Genomic DNA, 24,004 nt, shown 5'->3' with positions numbered 1-24,004 from the left:
CAGCCAACGCGCGCCACTCGACCTCCCCCGGCCCCGCCCTCTTTGTTCAGACCCCGCCCCTCCAGGCTCCCGGTCCCGCCCCGGGTCTGACCTCGGCGGGGGCGGGGCCGCGGGCGCGCGCACGCGCGCATCTCTCGGACTCTCCGGCTCCGCCCCTCCCTGGCCCCACCCCCAGCCTGACATCAGCAGGGCCGGGCCGCGGGCTCACAGCAGAGGCAAAGCCCAGTCGCGCGGGCCGCGCCGCCGCCCCCGCCGCGCGCCGGGCCGGCCCCGCGCCCGCGCTGCCCCGGGTCCCGCGGCCCGGCCCCCGCCGCGAGCCTTCCATGGTGCAGCGCATGTGGGCCGAGGCGGCCGGGCCTGCTGGCGGCGCCGAGCCGCTGTTTCCGGGCTCCCGGCGGAGCCGCAGCGTGTGGGACGCCGTGCGCCTGGAGGTGGGCGTCCCTGACAGCTGCCCGGTGGTGCTGCACAGCTTCACGCAGCTAGACCCCGACCTGCGGCGCCCGGAGGTGGGTGAGCTGGGGCGGTCGGGCAGGGGGTGCGTCGGAGCCTCCCCACCCGCGGCGGAGCTGGGCAGGCCGGGGCGAGCCCCGGACGGGGCCAGGCGATCCCAGCGCGCCGCCTCCCTCCTCTCTCCTCCATAGATGGGGGTCGGGGCCTTCTGCAGAAATCAGCCAGCAGGGTGGGCGGGGGGGGGGGGGGCTGCTGCCGCGCCCCATCCAACAATAGGGACCACGGCTGGGGTTTTGGCCCCCCTCAATACCGTCCCAGAGCCTGCTGTCACCGAGCCCCTGCAGCCCAGGTGGACCTTTTCCTGCGACACTGTCACTGTTTACATCCGTGGCCTGTGCCTTATTTCACTCAGTTGCCCACCCAGGGCCTGCACCGCATCGTTAGCCTTCACGATGCAGGTGTGGAACAAGTAGTCGGGAAGGCCAAATCCTAGAATCCTCAGAGGTGATGAGACCATATGGGGCCTTCCAGACCCTACTTGGGGCAGATGTGGATCTGGTGACCAGGGACATCGGGGCTGCTCAGAGCGGGGTGGGGGGAGGGTCGGGGGATGGGGCGGAGCAGCAGGCCTCCAACACGTGGGACCAGATGTCCTGGTGGTGAGGGGAGGGTGGTGGCCCAGGCCCAGGGCGGGCAAGACTTGTTTCTGCTTCACTGGAAAGAGTGCCAACACCCTGAATCGGTAAGGACTGTGTAGGATTCAGAGAAGGGAGTGGTGTACCTGTGATGGATGGAGGGGAGGGTGACTAGGTGAGGGTGGGGGCTTGTTGCTCGTGTGCCCTGGGTCTCTGAGTGGTGCCATCTGCCTCCCACCTGACTGCTCCTGACTACACAGCAGAGGGAGTGGAATCCAGAGACGCCCCCCTCGCCCTGCTCTGCCTGGGCACAGGGCCTGCACAGAGGCCATCCCTGGATCGGGGGCTCAGGGCCCATCAGAGCTTTGGCTGGGCTGCAGCCTTCACAGTGAACCTCCTGAGTCCCCGTGCTGCATCGTGTTGCCTTGGTGCATCTCCAGTCGTTTCATGGCTTTAGACTGTGGTGCGTTGTGATTGCTGGCGATTGTTAGCCTGAGTCTCGTGCCTCTTGGTGTCCCGGTACCTAGACAGGGCCTGGATGAGACTTGTTTCTCCGCCCAGTGTTGGGCAGAGCTCTTGGTGGGGGAACACCCCGAGCCTGAGAGACCCTTTCCTCCTGAGCTTGGCAGATGGCCGGACCAGACGTGTTCCCTCAACCCTCATCTATCCAGGGCTCTGGTCCTCATTGGCGGCTGGAGAGGGACCCCTGGGAGGGTGGGGGTGGGAGGCTGACAGCAGCCCAGCGCTCATCTGGCTTTCATTACCTCTGGCAGCAGCTCGGGCTTTGTGTGCTGGGAGGGTCCGGCCGAGCGCTCACAGGGGCCGTGCAGGTTCCCTCTCTCCCTCCCTGAGGAACCGAGGGAGAGGAAGAACTGAGCCCCACCCCTGCCTGGGGGTCTTGTCTTCCTTCTCTCTGGCCCTGGCACTCCTCGCCCAGCCTCAGCACTGAGATCCAGACCGCGGCTGCTATTTAGAAATCGAAGGGGAAGCTTCTGGCTGGGTCAGGAAAACCAGGATCCTGGCAGAAAAGGAGCCCACTGCCGGAAACTGAACACAATGACCATTTACCAAGGGCCCACGGGAGGGGGCGGGGAAGTCCCTGTCCCTCCTGCCAACACCCCCCATCCTGGGGCTGGTTTCCTGGTGGTTATGTGGCCTGCCAGAGCTGACGCTGCGCACTTGGTCCCTGTCCTCTCTGGAAACCACCAGACAGTTTCTGCCTTCCCCCGCATCCCCGTTTCCCCACCTAGCTTCCACCCGGTGCTTCCCTCTGGGCTGCCAGATGTCCTCACATCTGGGCTTCCGCTTATCTTCTTGATTCTAAGCCAAGCCACCACCGACCCAGCTTGGCCTGCACAGTTCTTGCTTTCTGGAGGTGACCTGGTCCGTGCCCCCATCTCTGGACAGGCTGTTGCTTTGGCCAGGCAAAAAGTGCAGGTTGTGGGCCACCCTTTCACTTCATCTGCCTTAGACCAACCCTACAGAGTAGATACCAACACCACCTTCTAGGAAGCTAGGGAGTCAGAGAAGGGAAGTCTCTGACCTAAACGCCCGTGCAGCCAGCAAGGGCCGCAGCCAGGATTTAAGCATGGGCTGTGTTCTCTGTGGCATCTACTGTGTGCGGGAGCCATCAGGAATCGGAGAAGGCACAGGCAGCCCAGAAGCCCTGAGGTCAGGTGAGCAGTAGGGAAGCTTATGGCTCAGAGGAAGGCAAAAGTGCTCTGAGCCACAGGACGCTGGGGAGAGCTACCCGGAGGAAGCAAGCCCAGAACTGGACCCCGCAGGTTTAAAGTAACAGCTAATAAGAGCCAGCAGATTTTGGGGAGGTCCTTGGCTAAGTAATTTGCATCACCTTCTTTTGGGGTCAAGACTGTTAAGAGCTCACTTGACAGATAAAGTCACTGAGGCAACAGAGGTTAATTAGATGGCACAGAGTGACCAAGCTGGTCAGTGGCAGGGGCAGGATTCTGACCCAAGGCCTGAGGGCAGTTGTAGGTGGGCTGGAGTGAAGAGGGCCTCTCTGTATTCACAGGGAGCATCTCCCTTCAGCCTCCCACGTCTTCCCACTGTTTGATCTCTTCATCACACTGTGTGCAGGTCTTCAGTTTAATCCCCAGGGCTCATGAGCACTTTGACACTGAAGACCCCAAGGCAAGGGGCCTGTCCCTGTGTGGGTGTGTGTGGTGTGTGTCCCTGCATGCATGTGTGCAGACTGTGGTCTTCCAGGAGAGCTTCCTCGGTGACTTCAAAGGGGCAGCCCCCAGGACCCTCAGGCTCCCCTCTTGCTCTATTCAGGAGGGTCCCCCAGGAGAAGGGAAGCCATAAGCTTCCCTACTGCTCACCTGACCTCAGGGCTTCTGGGCTGCCTGTGCCTTCTCCGACTCCTGATGGCTCCTGCACACAGTAGGTGCCACAGAGAACATAGCCCATGCTTAAATCCAGGCTGGCTGGTCCTGGGTCTTTGTTCCTCCTCCAGGCGGGGGAGGCTCAGTCATGCTGGCCTGTTTCCCAGGAGGCTCAGGAATGGCCCTGGGAGGTACTAAGCTGCTCGCTGGCAGGGCTGGGGTCTGATTCTTAACCTGGAAGTTGGGCATTTCCAGGACCTGTCTGTGTTGCCAATGAGAAAAGAGTGGGGAGATTTATCACTGGCCCTCTGCAGGCAGGCTCTGAACGAGCCAGTGGAGCGGTTTCAGGAAGCTGCGCCCAGGCAGTCAAGGACTGGTTCCCAAGGGCTGCTGGCTGGCCGCCCAGATGGCTCCCATGGTGTGGTACCACCATGCTGTGGCCACCCAGTCCCAGGGTTGGACTTCCAGCCTTGCAGGCCCAGAATCGCTGTGTTCCCAGATATACAGCACCAGCAGAGCAGTGCTCCCCATTCGATTGTCAAGGGGCAGACACTGATGCCTGCAGCCTCATGCAGGACAAGCTGAGCTTTGAGCAGACCCAGTTCTCCCAGTTCCGCACACCTTGGTTGCCCACGGGCCGGGGAGGCAGTGGGATGACAGCCCAACGGTGGCTTGGCGGGCAGGGCAGGGCACCTGCGTTGGAGGGTTTTGGCGTCTTCCTCCACGGGGAAGCTTGCATGCTTTGGCAGCCTCCCCTGCAGTCATTCCTGGAGACTTGTGTCCATCTCAACCGAGGGGCAGGGAGCCTGGGCTCTGGAGAGAGGAGAGCTATGTTGGGATGCCAGCTCAGCTCCCTAGCAGCTGTAGACATGCTCCTGAGCCTCAGTTTCCTCATCTGTAAAATGGACATGATGCCAGCTTTCCTCTTAGGGTTCTGGTGAGGACTCTCGAGTTACACAAGAGGCCTGAGGAGCAGCCTGCACAGCACTTGGCACAGTGGACGGGTGGCAGCTGCCACAGTGAGGTTTTCTGATTAGGTGCCAGGGGAGTGGCCTGAGCCTTCCAAGTGCCCTGGGCTCCTGGGGTGTATCACCTGGCACCTTCGGCATGGCACTTCCCTGGCCTGGTGTCTTGCAGGCCTTTTGCCCAGGGCACATCCACAAACCTCTTAGAGATGCAGGTGCTGGAAAGCAGGCCCTGCCACCCTCCCCTGTGAATTTGCTGTGTGACCTGAGGAAATCTTTCCTGTCTCTGGCCCCTCCTCCAAATCCGTGCCACAAGGGGCTGGACTCTGTTCCAAGCCTGAGACTGTGGCAGAGGCAACACCAGGCCTGGGTGGGTCCCAACAGGCCAGGGTTCAAATCCCTGTTCTGGCTGCCACTTCCTGGCTCCCGACCTGGGCGAGTTCCTCTCAGGCTATTTCCTTATCCATCAGGCAGGGCATTAGGAGGATTAAACGTGATGGGTGTCCAAAGGGCCTTGCACCCAGGAAGTGCCCGCATGTGCTGGGCACCGTGGCTGGTTAAAGTTGGGGCTGGACCTTCAGCTGGCCCTGCCCTGCACCCCCTTGGGACCAGCCCACCTTCCTCCTCAGCTGCCACCAGCCACGCCCCTCCCGGGCCTGGCCCTGTGTTCACCTGACTGTCGGGCTGGGTGTGGACAGGGACCCTGGATGCCCAAGGCTTGTGGCTGACCTGGAGGTCTGGTTCTCCCTTCTCCTGCTTGAGGCACGATTTTCCCATCAGTGAGTAGCAGGGCACAGGCCAGCAGGGAGGGTTTCTGGAGAGATGGGCCGGCCTTTGCGGGGCTCAGCACAGGTTGGTTCCCAGCCTCCACTTTCTGAGGCCAGGGAGCATCCTGGTGGGCAGACACCTCGTGTTGTCCCGGTCTGAGGCCGCCTCTGTGGGCTGCCGTGCCCGGGATCAGGAGTGTGGCCCACCCACACCCCGGGCTGGCCTCCTATCATCTTGACGCCTTGTCCGTGCGCTGGGGATCAGGGTTGGGTCCACCCACCCGGAGCTGGAGGGCAGGCCCGAGGGCAGGAGGCGCATGGACACGAGGCGCTTGCGTTCCACCTCCCCTGGTGAGGCTCGTGGTCCTGGGCTCTCATCTCTGTCTCAGCCAGCACACAGCCCCACTGGCTTCCCTCCTCAGGCCTGGGTCCCCACCTCTGTAGGACGGAGAAGGGCACAGCAGCGTGGGCCCCGCACTGTCGCAGGAGCCTGGGCTCTGTAGAGAGCAAGCAGCCTTCTCTGATGCGTTTTACGTATCAGAGCAGATAGCTTCTGTATTGGAGCAGGAAGCTGAAGTCAGAAAGCTGCTCCCACCCACTGGGTTTCAGGGTGACTCAGCCTCTCTTCACAGTGTCCCTCGGCTAGGTCCCTGAGCCTTAGGCAGCCCTCAGACAAGTTTCCCTCAGGTTTTTACGGCCCAGCATCCGTCGCCGGCCCCGGGGGGCTGTGATGTCAGGTGTCGTCCGGTACCACGCCATCAGGTCCCAGTGCCGGTCGCCGAGCTGTGTGCATTCTCTCATGACCCCCACTGTTGCCTGTGACAGGTGATGCTGCCCTGCCCAGATGACACACCAAGGCCAAGGGCCAGGGGCTGGGCAGAGCCAGCAAGAGACAGTGAGCTGCTGTCTGGTGGGCCAGAACTGTGAGGTGCTGGCAGGGGGGCGGCAAGCATCCTGGGGTGACCTCTGGTGACTGGGACCTGAGCAGCAGCCTAGAGGGGCTTGGGAGGTCCACCAGGACGATCTCACGCACACAGAGGCTCTGCTGTGAGCCTTTCCACGCACAGACCCGGGGAGGACCAGGCCGCAGTGCAGGCTAGAGCCCTCTCCTCATTCTGCTTCAGCCCTTAGCCATGTCTCCCTGGGAGGGGCCGGTGAGTTCCTGGAGCCGTCCATGGGGCAGGGGGCCACTAGCTACGGTTTCCAAGGAAAGGGGTCTGAGTCCAGAGCTGCACCAGAAGGCTGATGCTGGGAGGAGGTGCTGTTGGCCTGGGCAGGGAGATGGCAGGGCTGGGGCAGGCCCCGTAGGGCTCCTTAAGACGCTCACTATTCTACCCAGAGGGAGTCTGGGTTTGGCCTGTGGCTTCCTCCTTCTGTCAGCCAGGGACACGGCATCCTGCTGGCCTGTCACTCTGAGATGGCTGATCAGGTGACACACTCATCAGACACCACCAGGCCCTGTTTCCCCTCCTCATCTTCAGGGCTCTGGGCTGTGTCCCTGGAGACATTGGGGTGTGGGGGCCCCTGCTCACCAGGGACCACATATGCCACCCTCACTGCACTGACCCAAATGTTAGAAGGCCAGTGTGTTTACAGGCACAGCTGCCGACTGGGTCCCAGAGCCCAGGGACATCAGCATGCCTGCTGGGGGTGGGACAGGAGTGTCCCCTGAGGACACAGCCAAGCATGTGGTGTTCGTTTCTCCTCCTAGCAGTCAGCTCATAGCGGCTGCCTGGGCACCTGCCCTTGGGGGAAAGCGTTTTCTCTGCATCAGCTGTTCATTAGACCGTTGCTGCTCCTCCCCCTCTGAGCTCCCAGCCCGGCCAGAGTGCCCTGGGGCCCGGGCACTGCCAAGATGGGCTGTCTGCTAACAGTGACCTAGGGTGGCCTGTGGGTGCTGGAACCCTGCCTTTCTTGCTGCAGAGGGTCCTGGGGCAGCTGCCAGGGCTGTTGGCTGCTTTCTTTCTCTGTCCTGTGAGCGGGCTCAGAGCAAGGGCTAGAGGCCTTATTCTGCCACTTTGTTCCCAGACCCCAGGGCAGCTCTCTCTGGAGCCTGCACCTCCACCATCTGAGCAGACGGTTTAAACGGCCGCTGTGCTCCACGTAGCTCTATGGTCTGATTCCATGCCTGCTGCTGCTGTGACGGGAAGCGGCCAGAGAAGACAGGCCAGCTCCACGCAGGCTAGAGCGTCTCCCCGACTGCGTGACAGGGTGGCAACTCCCTTACCCCAAGCAAGCGTGGCTCTCAGCGTTGGGCCTGCATCCCTCCCCACCACCCGGCTGGCAGAAGAGGGCCCCCCCGGGGGTGGGGGAAGGGTGCAGGGATCACATGACACCAAGCGGGGCTGGGCCAGCTGCTGGCCTGCCAGCTCACGGAGCCGCTCTCTGGACCTGCTCAGGGACAGCCGAGGCCACCTGGCTTCAGCCCCTCCTGGGGATTGGCCTGCCTGGGGACACCTCTGTCCAGCAGGCACTGATGGTGCTCAGCCAGGACCTGGGTGCTGTGCCGGGCTCCCCCAGGGTTAATGTTTAGTCCCCTGTGACGGGCTTGTCCTGCACGAGATCTCAGAGCCACTGCCGGTGACTTGGACACTCAGGGTACTGTCTGTCTGTCTCCCAGCTGGTCCAGATGTGGCTAAAATCCCCGGGAGAGAGACAGACTCCCAGCTGAGCCAACGGCCTTCACAGGCGGCAGTCTGGGACCCCTGAGGAGGCCCGGGTGGTTGGGGGCCCTGGTCACTGTAACCTCTAATGCTTTTCTTTTCAAAGGAACAATTTTCTAGGCAGGGGAGAGATGTGTGAGTCAGGAAAAGGGGGGTGAGCCTATGTCTCTTTTCCTGTCAGTGGAAGGGCCAGACCTCCGCTGGCGGGGCTGTTTGTGGGGTGTGAGCGTGCCTGTGGCTTCCCTGCTAACTTCCAAGAAATGGGGCTGGCTCTCTGTCCAGAGGCGGTGGCGGTCAGGAGCCCAGACAATGCCCGCAGCTTTCCTGTTGTCCAAAGCCCAGAGTGGGAGGCGACCTCAGGTCGGAGGAAGTGGACTTCCAGGATGGCTCCTGGGCCTCCGAGGGTGCGCAGGAGGCAGGAGGCCAGGGTCCCGTCCCCAGCATGCTGGACAGTCTACCTGGCTCCCGCTGGGGTTGAGGGAAGGGCCCGAGGCAGCGCTGTCTGCCACGCCTTCTCTGAGCTCCACGCCCACCTGGGTTGGGGCACTGACTGCACAGTTAATGACCCTGGGCCAGGCCAGTACCTCTCAGCTCCTTCCTAACCTCTGAGGTTGTGTCCTTACCCCCCCTGGCTCCTCTACCCGCTGCAAGCTCATTCCGTCCCTGGACAGAGCAGGTGGCATAGGGGGCTGTGAGGCTGGGGGTGATTGTGGCTAAGTGACCTAGGCCAGCCTGCCAGGTTGGGGGAGTCTGTCTCCTAAGACAACGGCCTTTCCTTACTGCCTGGGGCCAGATGCCCTCTTCCTGTTCCAGCCCAGGCCTGTGGTTTAGGGCTCTGTGGAACCCCAGCATCTGCCTGGATACCAGCACCGTCACCTCTCACACCCGTCCCCTCACGTGATGATGGTCAGAGAACTGGGAACTCCCATTGCCCAAGCAGGCACGAGGGCATGAATGAGCAGAGGGGAAGGAAGTGGCTGGGATGTGGCCGTCGGGGGTGCCCTACACCTGCCCAGACCTGGGCTGCTGACGCACCAGGGCTGGGCCCAGAGGAGCTGCCCATTCCTGCTGGGTCAGCCAGGGCCCCCCAGGCTGGGTAGAGGAGGGGTGAGTGTGAGGACGCCCATGGGCCTCTGGCCCTGGGGAGGTAGGGGGACCTTCTCTCGGGGCATAGGTGCCTGAACGCAGTCAACCATGTCAGAGCCCGGGGAGCCCTGCCTCGCCACTCACCCGAGGCAGCATGCCCTTGGACCAGTTGTTCCTCTCTCAGCCTCCATTTACCCATCTGTGCAATGGCTGAATAACAGTCCCGTGTGTGGAGGGGGATGGCTCGAGGGTGGGTCTGTCCTGGGCAGGAGCAGAAGCCAGTTACTAGGGGATTGTAGGGGATTGGAAGCCTGGTAGACTCATCATGATCACATCCCAGGTCTTGGCTAGCTGAGTTGGGGAAGTGGAGTGCCAGGACAGTGGCCCTCGAGCTGTGATCTCATTCCACCCCAGGCTGTAGGTCTGTGCAGCCGCCAGTCCGTGCCCTATCTGGGAAACAGGTTGCACAGGTGCATCCCCTGCATGGTGGCCAGGCAGGCCCTTGACGTCCCCACGCCCGGCTGCTGGGCGTTGTCTTCACAGAGCTCCACGCAGGAGATCGATGAGGAGCTGATCAACGGAGTCATCTACTCCATCTCCCTGCGCAAGGTGCAACTGCACCACGGAGCCAACAAGGGCCAGCGCTGGCTCGGGGTGAGTGCGCTCTAGGTCTCCACTAGGAGACGCAGCTGGGGATCCCTCCCAGGGCTTTTTCACTTGAGGGCCCCACAGTTCTGATCCCAAAGGAAATGGCCCTCACTCCCTTCCCGACTCCCCACTGTCCAGCCCAGGCTTAATCAGGTTTTCTGCAGCAAGTTTTCATGTTTGACCTCCCTTCCCTGGGTGTGCAGCCATCCGCCTCACCATCCTCCATGCCTTCTCCCAGATGTGCACACCATCTGGAGTAGTGGGGCTGTCTTCACCCAAGAACAAAAGGGCTTCAGGCCGTTAGAGGTCTCTGCAAGTTGCCATCTCCCAGAACACATCCCTGGGGGTCCTCCAGGTTGAGAGCCGGGGCCTGACTCAGCTGCGTAATATTCCAGAAGGGAGGCTGGAGCCACTGCCCCAGTTCAGCTCCTCATGGCTGTGGGGCCACTGTGAGTCCTCTGAGGACACTTCAACAGTGCTGCAGGAGCCAGGCGCCGTGGCTTGTGCCTGTAATCCCAGCATTTTGGGAGGCCAAGGCAGGAGGGTCGCCTAAGGTCAGGAGTTTGAGACCAGCCTGGCCCACATGGTGAAACCCCATCTCTACTAAAAATACAAAAATTAGCCAAGCATGGTGGTGTGTGCCTGTAATCCCAACTACTTGGGAGGCTGAGACATGAGAATTGCTTGAGCCCAGGAGGCTGAGGTTGCAGTGAGCCGAGATCACACCACTGCACTCTAGCCTAGGTGATTGTCTCAAACAAAACAAAAATGCCACAGGGAAGATGCTGTGCATCCTAATGGGCCAGTCCCTCCCAGCCGCTGGATAAGCCTCTGTTTCCTCGTCTCTAGAATGGGGATATTTTGTTAGAACTCTCAGATGACGCTCTTCCCACAGGGCAGCTACCATTACTCAGCTAACAACTGACCTCAAGGTGTTAGTATTTAAATCATCCCCGCACCTCAAATTCTACTTTAAAAATTTTTTCACTCTTTTAGAGACAGGGTCTCACTCTGTCACCTGGGCTGCCATGCACTGGTATGATCATAGCTCACAGCAGCCTTGACCTCCTGGGCTCAAGCCATCTTCCCACCTCAGTTCCCCAGGTAGTTAGGACCACAGGCGTGCGCCACCACACCTGGCTAATTTTGTATTTTTTGTAGAGCTAGGGGATTTCACTTTGTTGCCCAGGCTGGTCTCGAACTCCTGGCTTCAAGTGATGCTCCCACCTTGGCCTCCCAAAGTGCCGGAATTACTGGTGTGAGCCACCACACCTGGCCTGAAATTCTCCTTTTAAAGCCGATAACCTTGTTCTGCCAGAGACACCCAGTCCTGCCTCTTGCCACAAGCTGCTGAGGGCTCGGGGTTCCATCTGAGCTCCAGGAGATTCGTGTGCTGCCACTGACTGTCTGTCCCTCCTCTGTCCCACCCCAGTATGAGAATGAGTCGGCCCTGAACCTTTATGAGACTTGCAAGGTGCGGACCGTGAAGGCTGGCACGCTGGAGAAGCTGGTGGAGCACCTGGTGCCCGCCTTCCAGGGCAGCGACCTCTCCTACGTCACCATCTTCCTGTGTACCTACAGAGCCTTCACCACCACCCAACAAGTCCTGGACCTGCTGTTCAAAAGGTGAGCATGAGCCCTCCACTGCACAGGGGCCCTCGCCCCCGCCCCACCCGGCTGTGGGTCTTGGCAATGCTGATTGACCTCTCTGAGCCTCGCTTTGCTCATACAAAAGAAAAACTGAGTGCTAAGAGGACCTCATGGGGTTGTCGTCAGGCCTGGGCGGGACGAGACACGGAAAGTGCTCCCCCAACGCCTTGCCCTATAAGGAATGGGCTGCGGGGCTGTGGTGCTCATTTTTATGCTTTTCCTGTCCCCATGGGGAAGCTGTCTGCCCCAAGCCTCTCTTGTATGTGGCCTTGGGCGAAGCAGTTTTCCCACTTGTCAAGGACATTCCGGATTCTATCTGGGGGCTGTTGGAGGGGCCCAAGGGGCGCTCAGATAGCTGGGAAGGAGCTGGTTGGGGCTCATTCATTGAACACATGTATATGAAGCACATACTGTGTGCTGGCCCTTTTCTAGGCATTTAGTATAATTTGATGAAAAAAAGCAAAAAAAAAAAAAAAATCCCTGCCATCCTGGGCCTCCGTTCTAGTCGGAGAGTCAGACAGTAACACTAGACATCGTAAGCAGGTACGGTAGATGTGACGCCCTCACGGCCTCCTCTAGATACGGCTGCGTCCTCCCCTATTCCGACGAGGATGGTGGACCCCAGGACCAACTTAAAAAGTGAGTGAGCTTTGAGCCAAGAGGAAGGGACCCTGTCTCCACCGAACAGTGGGAGAGTACATGGGGCTGGGGCTCCTGGGCAGAACCCTGGCTCCCACACCTCTTGTGGTTCCTGCCAGAGGGCTGGGGTCTGGGGGCTTCGCCTGCAGGAAGAAAGATGACCGAGAGCTGTGGAGGGGTCCTGGGGTGGCTGGGGCTCAGAGCAGCCCCCGGCGGGAACCCATCCCACCACAGCCTCATCCCAGCTGGGCTTGAATCAGTGTGCCCTGATCTAGGGGCCCAGGGCAGGAGGTGGGGGTGAGCCTCTGCTCTCACATTGCCTTGGCCCTCAATAGTGAGTGCTCAGCGGGCAGGCTGCACCCCACCCTCTGGGAGAACGGGCTTAGTGGGAAGACGAGACCCACGCATAGCTCTCAGAGAGTAAGGCAGCTCGCCAGCACTCAGCTCCAAGTTGAGGAGCCGCCAGGGACCTGCAGATGCCGGGCAGGAGGACAGGTCCCTCGTGGAGTTTACGTGCCAGCGAGGAGGGGGTGCTGGGGGAGACATGCAGAGGCATGGGCTGGGCTTCCCTGGAGGAGGGGAGAGGTGGTCGCCACCGACCAGGGGCCTCCTTGGTTCTTTTGCCTGGACAGCCAAGGGGGCTTGGGCTGGGGCAGGTGGCCTTCAGATGGACAGGGGCCAGCGCAGGAGCCCAGCCTGGCTCAGGGGAACCCTGGGAGAACCATGGGGAAGGGGATCCCAGGCCTCTGACTCTGCTGCCACCCACCTGTCCCCAGTGCCATCTCCTCCATCCTGGGCACCTGGCTGGACCAGTACTCGGAGGATTTCTGTCAACCTCCGGACTTTCCCTGCCTCAAGCAGCTGGTGGCCTACGTGCAGCTCAACATGCCAGGCTCAGACCTGGAGCGCCGTGCCCACCTTCTCCTGGCCCAGCTGGAGCACTCGGAACCCATCGAGGCAGAGCCTGAGGGTGAGGAGGACTGGGGTGGGTGCCAGAGGGTGAAGGAGGAGGGGTCGGTGCTGGGCCACACGAAGGGGAGGCTCCAGGGTCTGGTGCTGGGCCAGGGGCTCAGATGAGCCTCAGACCACACAGGCAGGGACCACAGGCGGGAGGGGGGCCTGGTACACGTTTTATGGGTTCAGGGGGAGAGGCTTCTCTGGAAGCCGGGGCTGTTCCGTGTCTTTGGAAAGGCACAGGAAAGGCTGGCATGTTGAACTTTTCTCCTCTTGCAGCTCTATCACCAGTGCCAGCTCTAAAACCAACTCCAGAACTAGAGCTAGCTCTAACACCAGCTCGAGCACCTAGCCCAGTGCCAGCTGCAGCCCCAGAGCCAGCTCCAACGCCAGCTCCAACACCAGCTCCAGGTTCAGAGCTAGAAGTAGCTCCAGCACCAGCTCTGGAGCTCCAGCAGGCTCCAGAGCCAACTGTGGGACTAGACCTGGCTCCAGCGCCAGCTCCAGACCAGGATCCAGCTCCAGACCAGGATCCAGCTCCCTCACAAACTCTAGAGCTGGAGCCAGCTCCAGTGCCAGTTCCATCATTAGAGCCTTCCTGGCCTTCACCCGTGGTTGCAGAGAACGGGCTGAGTGAGGAGAAGCCTCACCTCTTGCTGTTCCCTCCCGACCTGGTGGCAGAGCAGTTTACACGAATGGATGCGGTGAGCAGTTCAGCTTGGCAGGGCAGGGATGGGCCTGCCTTCTGGCATCTGCTGCCCCAGACCTACCATTTCCTGGTCCAGAGCTGATGTTCTGGTCAAATCCCAGCTCTGCTGCTACACACCAAGTAACCAGGGCAAGTCTCTTAACCCCAAGTCCTCAGTTTGCTTCTGGACAGTAGAGATGAGGTCACCCCTGTCCTCCAGAGTGACTATGCAGATTCCAGACGGAACAGACAGGAAGCTCAGCAGGCCTGGCCTGTGGGAGTGGAGGGTGCTCACCAAGGTGCACCCGTGGGTCACCCCCATCTGTTGAGGAGGCTCACCAGCCTCAGCACTCATTAGGCACTTGGTGTGTCCTGGGGCCCATGGCAGACACTGGACAAAGCCCCTAGTTGTAGCGCCCACAGCCGATGTGCGTCTGGATGGGGAGCAGACTGAGGCAGGGGGATGGGGCGCCAGGGGGTGGGCAGGCGGTGCCGTTTGGTCCATGCAGGCGTGAGCCACCTGTGGGCGCCGGGGCTTGGTGAGGCTGCGCGAGGCAGTGCTCCTCTTGTTCCCACCAGCAGTTTGTCCTGGGTCACTTGTGTGCTGGGCACCCCGCATGGACATGGGATAAAACCTCCACAAGGCTCAAGCTGCATCCTCAGCTTCCCAAGCACCAGCCCAGACTGCTGGCGCAGGACCAGGTGACACTTAGCCTCCTCCTCCCCAGGAACTGTTCAAGAAGGTGGTGCCCTACCACTGCCTGGGCTCCATCTGGTCCCAACGGGACAAGAAGGGCAAGGAGCACCTGGCGCCCACCATCCGCGCCACCGTCACCCAGTTCAACAGTGTGGCCAACTGCGTCATCACCACCTGCCTCGGGGACCGAAGCACAAAAGCCCCAGACAGGGCCAGGGTGGTGGAGCACTGGATCGAGGTGGCCAGGGTATGCCACAGGAGGGGCCTGGGCCCCCACTTTGCCTTCATCTGTTCTCACATTGTGGTCTCCAGTCCAGGGCCCTGTGCAGGCTCCAGTCCACTCTTCCCAGGGGCACGCTGGCCTTGACTGTCCCAGCCCACTGCCTGGACACTCACGTCTTCCTTACGCTCTTTCCTTGGGTTGAGCTAAAATCCTCCTGTCACCCCCTGGTCGCAGGCGTGCCCTCTGGGGACTCCCTGGGTGTCTGTCTCATTAGGAGGGGAGGCTCAGCCAAGGGGGACTGAGGCCAGGCAAGCTGGGAGCTCCGGCCCCACCTCACGCCTCCTGTTCTTCCCGCCCCAGGAGTGCCGGATCCTCAAGAACTTCTCGTCACTGTATGCCATCCTCTCTGCCCTGCAGAGCAACTCCATCCACCGTCTGAAGAAGACGTGGGAAGATGTTTCCAGGTGGGCATGCCTCTGTAGGAGCTCCTGGTGCACCAGGGACCTCCCACAGGGCTGGCATCGCCCCCTTAGTGAGCCCATGGGAGGCCACAAACCCTGAGGGCAGGGACCCTCCACTGACCTGAGTTGGCAGCTCTGCCTCAGAGCTCAGCTTCCTAGGCCGTCAGATGGTGGGTTGAGGCCACATCAGAGATTTTCAGGTATTTGTGTTGTAGCCACAGAACCCTTATCCAATTGGAAATCAAAACCTTTGTGCCAGGCACAATGGCTAACACCTGTAATCCCAGCTACTTGGGAGGCTGAGGCAGGAGAATCTCTTGGACCCAGGAGGTGGAGGTTGCAATGAGTCGAGATCGGGCCACTGCACTGCAGCCTGGGTGACTGAAACTGTCTCCAAAAAAAGAAAATAACCCTTTGGAAATAGCTGCTCAGTGGAAACGGGAACAGGGGTCGTGTTGCACCAACATGAAGGCCCCCTCCCCAGACCTGCAGAGCGTTAGTGCTCTGGGGAACCCTGTGTGCTGCGTTCAGGCAGTCTGGGGGTCTTTCAGCTCTAAAATAAAATAGATTTGCACTCACACCCCTCCCCGCCATTCGCAGCTTTCTCCTTCCTTCTTTGCCCTTCTGACAGGGACAGTTTCCGGATCTTTCAGAAGCTGTCGGCGATCTTCTCAGATGAGAACAACTACTCATTGAGCCGGGAGCTGCTCATCAAGGTGGAGTGGCGGCGGGCTGGGGCTGGGGCATTCGCTTCTTGCTGGAAAAGTTCCTTTCCCGTGTGCATGAAGGGGGAAGAGGGATCTGTTTGGCCCCTGGGCGTTTGAGGGACAGGGCCCCAGTTAATTGGACACAGTAAGGATGGCAGTGGAGGTTCCAGGAGGAGTAGATGGGCGTCAGGACCAGCAGGTCTCTGGCTTCCTCGCTGGTCCCTCCTGCTGGGTGGGAAGGGGATGCGGCTCCTGCCCCCACACGGGCCCAGTGTGTCCCCAGGAGGCCAGGCTCCTGACGCTACCTCTGTCTGCTCTACACACCCAAGGAGAGGGCAGCCTGCCTACCCCAGGGGCAGGAGCTGCAGGGGATGCCAGGGGCCAGGTGGCCAGACCTGGGAGGCAGATTTGGAGGCCCCGTGTGGCTTCCCTACCCTGCCCCAAGAAGAGACACTGACCAGAGAACCCTGTAGAATTCTTCCCATGGCACCCCATTAGCTGTGGTGGATACCCCAGATGACTGAGAACTTTCAGTGACTAATGGATTCACAAGGCCTCAGAGGGAGTAAAGTGTCACTGCCTGGTGCCCCTGCCGTACCCGGTCAGTGAAATGGCATCTAGGCCCCCCTCCTGCGTGGACACAGAGTTCCCTACAGGGGAGCATCACAGGGGGCTCCTGGGACACCTATCCCTCTCCCTTCATGGCACAGCTCCACTGGGGGCCCTGGCACGCACGAGAAGCCCAGAGGACGGTACCCTGGATCAGTGGCCAAACGGGTAAAGGCAGATGGGGCAGAGCCTCTGGCTAGGACAGAAGAGCCTGTTCTGAGTCCGTGGGGGGCCCAGGGCAAGTCGCTGCCCATCTCAGGGCCATGGTTTCCTCATCTGGAAAATGGAGGAATGCCAGCCCTGGGGTGCTGACCTCATGGAAGGTTTAAGGGAGAAAGGAGTGTGCAGCCATAATGGGACTGTGGCACAGAGTCTCTGAGGCCCTGCGAGGCAGGCGGAGTTTTTGTTTTAGAGAAAGAGTCTCGCTCTGTCTCCCAGACTGGAGTGCAATGGCGTGATCTCGGCTCACTGCAATCCCCACCTCCTGGGTTCAAGGGATTCTCCTGCCTCAGCTTCCCAAGTAGCTGGGATTATAGGTGTGCACCACCATGCCCAGCTAATTTTTGTATTTTTTAGTAGAGATGGGGTTTCACTGTGTTGGCCAGGCTGGTCTTGAACTCCTGACCTCAAGTGATCCACCTGCCTTGGCCTTCCAAAATGCTGGGATTACTGGCGTGAGCCACCGCACCATGCAGCAGGTGGAGTTCTCATCCGCACTTTCCAGGGAGGGAGGCAGGCTCAGAAAGGCCAGGCCGCCGGCCTAGGATCCCTCACTAGTGAGTATTGATACAAGATCAGCCCTGGAACCCGAGCACACTGGCAGCACCCCAGCTCAGGGTGCCTGAGGGCTAAGGGCCGAGGGGATAAGGCCTCGCTCACCCTGTCCTCTACCCTGCCAGGAGGGGACCTCCAAGTTTGCCACCCTGGAGATGAACCCCAAGAGAGCCCAAAAACGGCCAAAGGAGACGGTGAGAGTGCCCAAGGCCACGGAGGGGCAGGGGACTGGCCTCGGGGTAGGGAGGAGGGCCGTTTCCTCTGTAGCCACGGTGTATGGGCCCCATTAGAGGTGGCCTCCCCTGGACCCTAGCAGAGCCATGCTTGGATCAGCTGGTATCTGAGAAGACCAGCTGCAGCCACAAAAGGACAGGCCTGACAGAGCCGGCTCAGGCGGGTGTGGGGCTGGGGAGGGCCAAGGGCCACACGACTCGGGAACCTGGCACTTCCCAGATGCCAGCCAGGGAGATGGCTAGAGGGAATCTGGGGGCCAGGGAGGCAGCGGGCCCCAGGAGGCCCCCAGAGAGGTCCCCCAGCTGTTCCAAGTGAGGCCAGTTGGGGCTGGGGGCTGAGAAAGCCTTCAGGGGAGGAGCCTTGCTCATCCTCCTACCTTAATGTCACAGGGCATCATCCAGGGCACCGTTCCCTACCTGGGCACGTTCCTCACCGACCTGGTGATGCTGGACACCGCCATGAAGGACTATCTGTATGTGAGTGTGCCGGGCGGGGCTGGAGGAGAGACCTTCCTTGAGCCCTGGGGGCTGGGCTGCCACGCCTGTCCCAGCAATAAGTAAACAGCTCAGTGCCCTGCTGGTGACACCCCAGGGCTGCCCAAACACAGAGCTGCAGCAGGGTTTGGCTGAGTGGGACACAGCCCGTCCCTCAGGCAGTGACCCTGAGCGCAGAGGGAAGCCAGGCCCTCAAAGGTCAGGCGGCACGTGGTGGCTGAGCAGGGCCTTCTCGCCCAAGGCCTCAGTCCATTGTCCTTGGAGAGGGCTGGACAAGAAGTCCCCAAGCCTCTGCCCGCCCGCATGTCCCCTTGCCCTGGTGCCCAGCACCAGCTTCAGTCCAGGGGTGTGTGCGCCCTGCCCCCTTGTGGGCACTCTTGGTAGTGCAGCAAGAGGTAGGGAGGCTGTAATGGTCAAGGGGTCACTTTCTGATGGCCATTGGGTGTCCATCTTCCAGGGCAGACTCATCAACTTCGAGAAGAGGAGGAAGGTAAGCAGCTGCAGGCAGCCCTGACTTGAGGAGGGGTGGAAAACAGACCCACCAGGGTAGGACACTCGACTCCCACCCTCCCCCTTTTAGATTCATGGGACATTTGGAAAGAGAGAGAAGGGGGTCCCCTCCCACTGGAGGGTGGGGGTAGGAGGTTATAACCTAGGACCACCTCCTGGGGAATGGCTGTTTGAGCCCAGCTTTGAGAACGGGAAGGCCTGGATGGGAGTAGAGGGGATGAAGGGACTCCAAGAGCAAAGACCCAGAGACTAGCCCCTGTCCTGCCCGGGGGGCCTTGTCACCACCCTGTGCTTCCCCCTCTGGCCCCAGGAGTTCGAGGTGATCGCCCAGATCAAGCTGCTGCAGTCGGCCTGCAACAACTACAGCATCGCGCCAGATGAGCAATTTGGGGCCTGGTTCCAGGCCATGGAACGGCTCAGCGAGACTGAGAGGTGAGGCCGCGGCAGCAAATGGGGACAGTGTGGGCGAGCTGTCCTGGGGGGCCAGCTCCAGAGGGCCAGCAGCTATGACCCGTGGTCAGCATCAGCCCCTGGTGCCTGAGGATGGCTGGGGCATCCCGACTCCAGCTTCTGGGCCGGTGCGGGGGGAAGGCTGGAGCATGGCCCCCGGTCGTCACACCACTGCCCCTCTGCTCATAGCTACAACCTGTCGTGCGAGCTGGAGCCCCCATCTGAGTCAGCCAGCAACACCCTCAGGTCCAAGAAGAACACAGCCATTGTCAAGCGCTGGAGCGAGTAAGGGCCTGGCCAAGGGTGGCAGGGGTAGCTGCCTTGGGGCTCAGAAGCTTCAGGGCTGAGCCTGGGCTCAGGGAGTCAGGGAGGCTGGCCCTGGAATCCTACCCCGCTGCTGACTGGCCCTGAGACCGGGGTGAGTCCCCTCACCTTTTTGGGCCTCAGATTCCTCCTCTGAAATCGGGTGATGCTAAATGCTTTCCCAGATGGCTCTGGTGAACGGAGTACTGGCAACTGTCCCAGCACTTTGCACAGTCCTCGTGCACAGAGTGCAGGGGCTATGGGGTTGGGATGTGTCCTTGGGGACCCCCCTTAACTAAGCCAACCCTTCACCCAGCCGCCAGGCCCCCAGCACTGAGCTCAGTACCAGTGGCAGCTCCCACTCCAAGTCCTGTGACCAGCTCAGGTGTGGCCCCTACCTCAGCAGCGGGGACGTTGCTGACGCGCTCAGCGTGCACTCGGCCGGCTCCTCTAGCTCCGATGTGGAGGAGATCAACATCAGCTTCGTCCCGGAGTCTCCTGATGGCCAGGAAAAGAAGGTGACTGCCTGCTCTTCTCCCTAGTATCCTTTCCCATCTCCCACTCCAAATCCATGCACGGGGCCAGGAAGCCCTGGGTCCTGAACACAGCTTCTGGAAGGTTCCCCATCTGGCAGCTGGCCTGGGGTGCCCCCACAGGGCAGGGGGATCTGCTGATCTTACCATCTCCCTCAGTTCTGGGAATCAGCCTCACAGTCATCCCCGGAGACCTCCGGCATCAGCTCGGCCTCCAGCAGCACCTCGTCCTCCTCAGCCTCCACCACGCCCGTGGCTGCCACGCGCACCCACAAGCGCTCCGTCTCAGGGCTCTGCAACTCCAGCTCCGCGCTGCCGCTCTACAACCAGCAGGTGGGCGACTGCTGTATCATCCGTGTCAGCCTGGACGTGGACAACGGCAACATGTACAAGAGCATCCTGGTAAGCCGGGTGGGTCCCTCCCTCCACCGGCGGCAAATGCACCCTGAACACGGTGCACCATCCCTGCCCTCCCGGGGTCCGCCTTGTAGTTGCGGGGGAAGGACAGATGTCAGCCAGGTACAGAGATGAAGAAGGTAGTGGTCAGGGACAAGGCTGGCCTGAGGGCAGAGGGGGAGGGAAGGAGCAGCCGTGCAAAGCTCCCAGGAGGTGAAGAGGCAGTGCTGCGGGGGAGGTGAGGTCAGAGAAGTATCCAGGGCCTGGCTACATAGGCCCTGAGCACTGCCAGGACCTCGACTTTCTCAGGGAGGAAGACAGGAGCAGTGACGGCTGGCTTCTCTGTCTGGCGTGGGCTGGTGCCAGAGCCGCAGGGGTGTTGGTTAGGAGGCCACTGTGGCAACCAGGCTGGGAGCCCTGGAGGGGGCCAGCGGGGTCAGAGTCTGAGTCTGGATAGGATTTGGAGACAGCAGATGGGAATTGCTCACAGAATAGATTCGCCTGAGGGCTCTTTCTTCATCCTCCAGGTGTCCTGCGACAGATGAACCATTTGTAACCCCCACCCTCTGTACCCCAGCCCTGGGTCAGGTGCCCCATTCATTATTCACACACCCTCCTGACCCCTCGTTGCCAGGAGCTAGCATGGTTGTCATTAAGCAGTCAGCTGTAGCCCTATGTCCGAGTTCCGCCTGTGCTCTGGCCCTCAGGGTCAAGGTAGCAGGGGCCTGGCCTGTGCTGACCACACTGAGCATCCTGGCCGGCCCCTCCTTTCTTACCTCCAGGGCTTAGACTAGGGACTGTCTGTTCCCCAGGCTCAATGATGCTGTTATCCTGGAGGGGCAAGTGCTTCCCAAGGAAGTGTGGGAGGAGGGAACAGGCTCTTACAGGAGAAGCAGGGTAGGCACTGCTGGGACAGACCCCTCCTCATTCCATGGAGGCCTCACATGGGGAACAGGAGAAGGACGGAGGCCTCACTTGGGGAGCAGGAGAAGGTGACAAAGCCCTCTCTGGACCCAGCACCTGGCCAGAGGCTGTGAGTGCCTGTGCTCCGTGCTGAGGGGACTCCAGACGGTCCTTGGCCACTGCACTCTAGGGAGACGCTCCAGGGTCTTTTCCCTGACGGTCCGTCCCCCGCCACGATGCAGGTGACCAGCCAAGATAAGGCTCCGGCCGTAATCCGCAAGGCCATGGACAAACACAACCTGGAGGAGGAGGAGCCGGAGGACTATGAGCTGCTGCAGATTCTCTCAGATGACCGGAGTAAGTCAGAGGACCAGAGGGCGACGGCGGAGGGGGCAGGGCCGCACCACTCCCCAGCCCCAGAGAATTCACCAGCAGAGTGTGGGTAGACACTGTGGACAGGGCAGCCCCCATTGTCTGCTTGCTGTCCCCAGCGACCACTGGAACTCCCCAGTGTGTGCCCTTCCCTAGGCGTGAACAGGTAATTCAAAGCTCACATCAGTGAGGAGCAAAGAGAAAAGGCGTTTTCACCGGGACAGGTCACCCAGGTGGCCCACTGGAAGGGACGCTTTCTGGCTAAGACAAGAAGACATGTGCTCTACAAAGAGTGGTGACTGCTGTGGAGCAAAGTGTCAAGTGTTAAAATCCATGGGTGTGTGACTGTAAAAGCAGAACAGGCTACTAGGAGGCCAACTCAGTATTCTAGAAACTGGGAAAGTGTCAAGAACCAGTGCAGGCTCAGAGTGGGGTATCCTGGGCCTGGAGACGCTGGGCAAGCGCCTTAAGCCCTCTGTGCTTGTCTTCTCATCCCCCAAATGGAAATGAAAGTAGCCAGTGTGTTCATCATATATATAAAAATCTATATGTATGTATATATGTGCACATATATGCAGTATATGTGTGTATATATATGCATGTATATATAAAGCATCTATGTGCACCATAAAAGTTAACTACAAATATTACCATCGCTGCTTTCTTTCCAGTGAGCTGAACACCACCCCCCACCATTAGCCCAGACAGTAAGCAATAACTCCTATGATCCCTAGAAGTTATAGTCTAAATCCTCTGGCAGCTTCTTGCACCATTTTGGTTAGGTGGGCAGGGTAGGTGGGACCCCCATCTTACAGAAAAGGAAGACTGAGGCCTAGAGAGGTTAAAGAAGATGACGAAAAGCCACACGATGTCGGCAGGAGCACGAATCGAGCCCAGGTCTGGTTTATAGCAGGATGTGGGCCAGAGGAGATGGTGGGAAATGGAGCCAAGAGGAAGTGCTTGCTGGGTGCCAGGGTTCAAGGAGTACAGGCCTCCCTGGAACGGGCGCCAGAGCCCTGGGGCAAGCCTGTCCTTTCCTGGTCCTCGGAGCCCTTTTCCTCAGTAGGGCAGGATTCTGGGAGGTGACCTGGATTCTAGAAAGCCTGTTCCAGCTGGGCAGCCAGCACTGCAGTATGGGCAGGACGGGGTGACCCTCTGCCAGTTCAGGCCAAGCCGGGGGCGGGGGTGGTTCTGCAGTCAGTCCCTGTTTAAACAAGAGTCATCAGGTTTTGTGAGGACCTCAGCAGAGTCTGTCCTCAGGCAGGAGTCATTGAGAGGGGTCCTTGGAGTCCTGGAGCTGTATTGGAGGGGGATCTGAGGTCTGTGGCTCAAGACAGTCCTTGTATGGGTATGGGCTCTCAAGCGGTAGGGGTATCCTGCAGGGCCCCCAGGAGCATCACTGATCACCCCTCTGCCCCTCCCCCACCAGAGCTGAAGATCCCTGAAAACGCCAACGTCTTCTATGCCATGAACTCCACCGCCAATTATGACTTCGTCCTGAAGAAGCGGACCTTCACCAAGGGAGTGAAGGTCAAGCATGGAGCCAGCTCAACCCTCCCTCGCATGAAGCAGAAAGGACTCAAGATTGCCAAGGGCATCTTCTGAGGGCATCTTCCCAGGGTCTGGCTGGCTGGTAGCCAAGCACTTATGGACCAGAGTGGCCCAGGCCAGCTGGACACCTTCCTCCCACCGGCCAGCCCAGGGTACCCCCGACTCCAGTTTCATCCTGAACCTCTCCTGCTGCTGGGATTGACGCCTGCCATTGGTCAGGCTGACCTGGCCTCCCGTGGACCACTCGCTGCCTTAGGTGCCTTCTGCTCTGTGGAACCAGAGGACTAGCTGACTTTTGCCAAGGAGCAGTGCCAACGGGCATGGCATGGTGCCCTGCCTGCCCCTGGGCACCACCTCTGTACACTTCCCTGACACCTTCCCAGGTGTGGGTCACTGCCACCTGTGCCCATGGGCATCCCAGAGCACCCACTCACCCACCGTGTCTGACCACTGCAGTTCTCTCCTCATGCCCACGGGCACTGGCCTGTGACCTTCACAGGGGTCCCGGCCCCTCCCACCACTCTAGCCTTTCTCAGGCTGCACCAAAGATTCCATCATCAGGGCCAACTGAGAGTGAGGGAGTCTCACCTACCACTTACCCCAGCCCTCCCCCGGGAGCAGAGAGAGAAACCCTCTTCATGGACCAGACTCTGCACCCGGTGAGTGAGGACAGTCCCAGCTGAGTCCCATCGATGTTGAATCTCATGCCACTGCAAGTGCCATTCACCACTGCATCCTGGGCTTTACGAGACCATGCAAGACGGGGGTTAGTGAGGAAGGAGGATTTGGGGTGGGGGTGGGGTGATTGAATATTTGTATAAAAAGAAAAAAGAAAAAAAAAATGTTTACTGATTGGGGAGGGGCAATATTTATTTGTTGTAAATAGCAAATGCTAGACTTGAATATTATATTAAAATCCTGTTTCTACTATAGCCTGGTCATTGCAGTTTTGTTCTTTCATTACCTGTCTTAATTAAAATGAGATAGAGACTCTCACATTCCATGTTTAAATAAGGACCCTTGCAGGGTTATCCAGTTATTTTATGCACAGGAAAAGCCAGCTACCCTTCTCAGCACATTGAAGGAAACACAAAAGTTTACCTTTCATACAGCAGATGTTCATTTTGGCACCATTAAACTGGGAAATGTGCTGAGACAGCCCTCAGAACTCCTGGGATTAGAGTTTGGAGGTACTTTCACAAGGCATAGCAAGAATTTCTGAAATTTAGCTGTCTTTAAAAGTAACATTTGTGGCCAGGCGTGGTGGCTCATGCCTGTAATCCCAGCACTTTGGGAG

The 24,004-nt window shown here is 59.9% G+C and overlaps 1 protein-coding gene across 7 annotated transcripts in view; it reads left to right on the top strand.

Annotated features, from left to right (window-relative positions):
- The window catches only part of RALGDS (ral guanine nucleotide dissociation stimulator), a 51,080-nt gene extending 27,441 nt beyond the window's left edge, over nucleotides 1–23,639 (top strand). For 2 of the 7 annotated variants that reach the window (XM_003276796.3, XM_030818099.1), the window contains exons 2-18: nucleotides 9,455–9,565; nucleotides 10,992–11,185; nucleotides 11,753–11,848; nucleotides 12,625–12,818; nucleotides 13,082–13,506; nucleotides 14,219–14,434; nucleotides 14,771–14,874; nucleotides 15,503–15,587; nucleotides 17,087–17,155; nucleotides 17,585–17,671; nucleotides 18,147–18,179; nucleotides 18,510–18,631; nucleotides 18,839–18,934; nucleotides 19,269–19,470; nucleotides 19,645–19,887; nucleotides 21,027–21,141; nucleotides 22,586–23,639. In XM_003276796.3, the coding sequence (XP_003276844.1) occupies nucleotides 9,455–9,565; nucleotides 10,992–11,185; nucleotides 11,753–11,848; nucleotides 12,625–12,818; nucleotides 13,082–13,506; nucleotides 14,219–14,434; nucleotides 14,771–14,874; nucleotides 15,503–15,587; nucleotides 17,087–17,155; nucleotides 17,585–17,671; nucleotides 18,147–18,179; nucleotides 18,510–18,631; nucleotides 18,839–18,934; nucleotides 19,269–19,470; nucleotides 19,645–19,887; nucleotides 21,027–21,141; nucleotides 22,586–22,761 (2,568 nt within the window). In that variant the 3' untranslated portion in view covers nucleotides 22,762–23,639. Of the gene's footprint in view, nucleotides 1–239; nucleotides 507–1,150; nucleotides 1,193–9,454; nucleotides 9,566–10,991; nucleotides 11,186–11,752; nucleotides 11,849–12,624; nucleotides 12,819–13,081; nucleotides 13,507–14,218; nucleotides 14,435–14,770; nucleotides 14,875–15,502; nucleotides 15,588–17,086; nucleotides 17,156–17,584; nucleotides 17,672–18,146; nucleotides 18,180–18,509; nucleotides 18,632–18,838; nucleotides 18,935–19,268; nucleotides 19,888–21,026; nucleotides 21,142–22,585 lie in introns of those variants that run through there. The other 5 variants (XM_004088844.2, XM_003276795.2, XM_030818102.1 and 2 more) reach the window with 5 other exon arrangements.
- The last annotated feature ends 365 nt before the right edge of the window (nucleotides 23,640–24,004 follow it).

Source organism: Nomascus leucogenys, chromosome 8, assembly GCF_006542625.1.
Source record: "Nomascus leucogenys isolate Asia chromosome 8, Asia_NLE_v1, whole genome shotgun sequence".
Classification (NCBI taxonomy): Eukaryota; Metazoa; Chordata; class Mammalia; order Primates; family Hylobatidae; genus Nomascus; species Nomascus leucogenys.
This window is presented reverse-complemented; position numbering and strand designations above follow the sequence as displayed.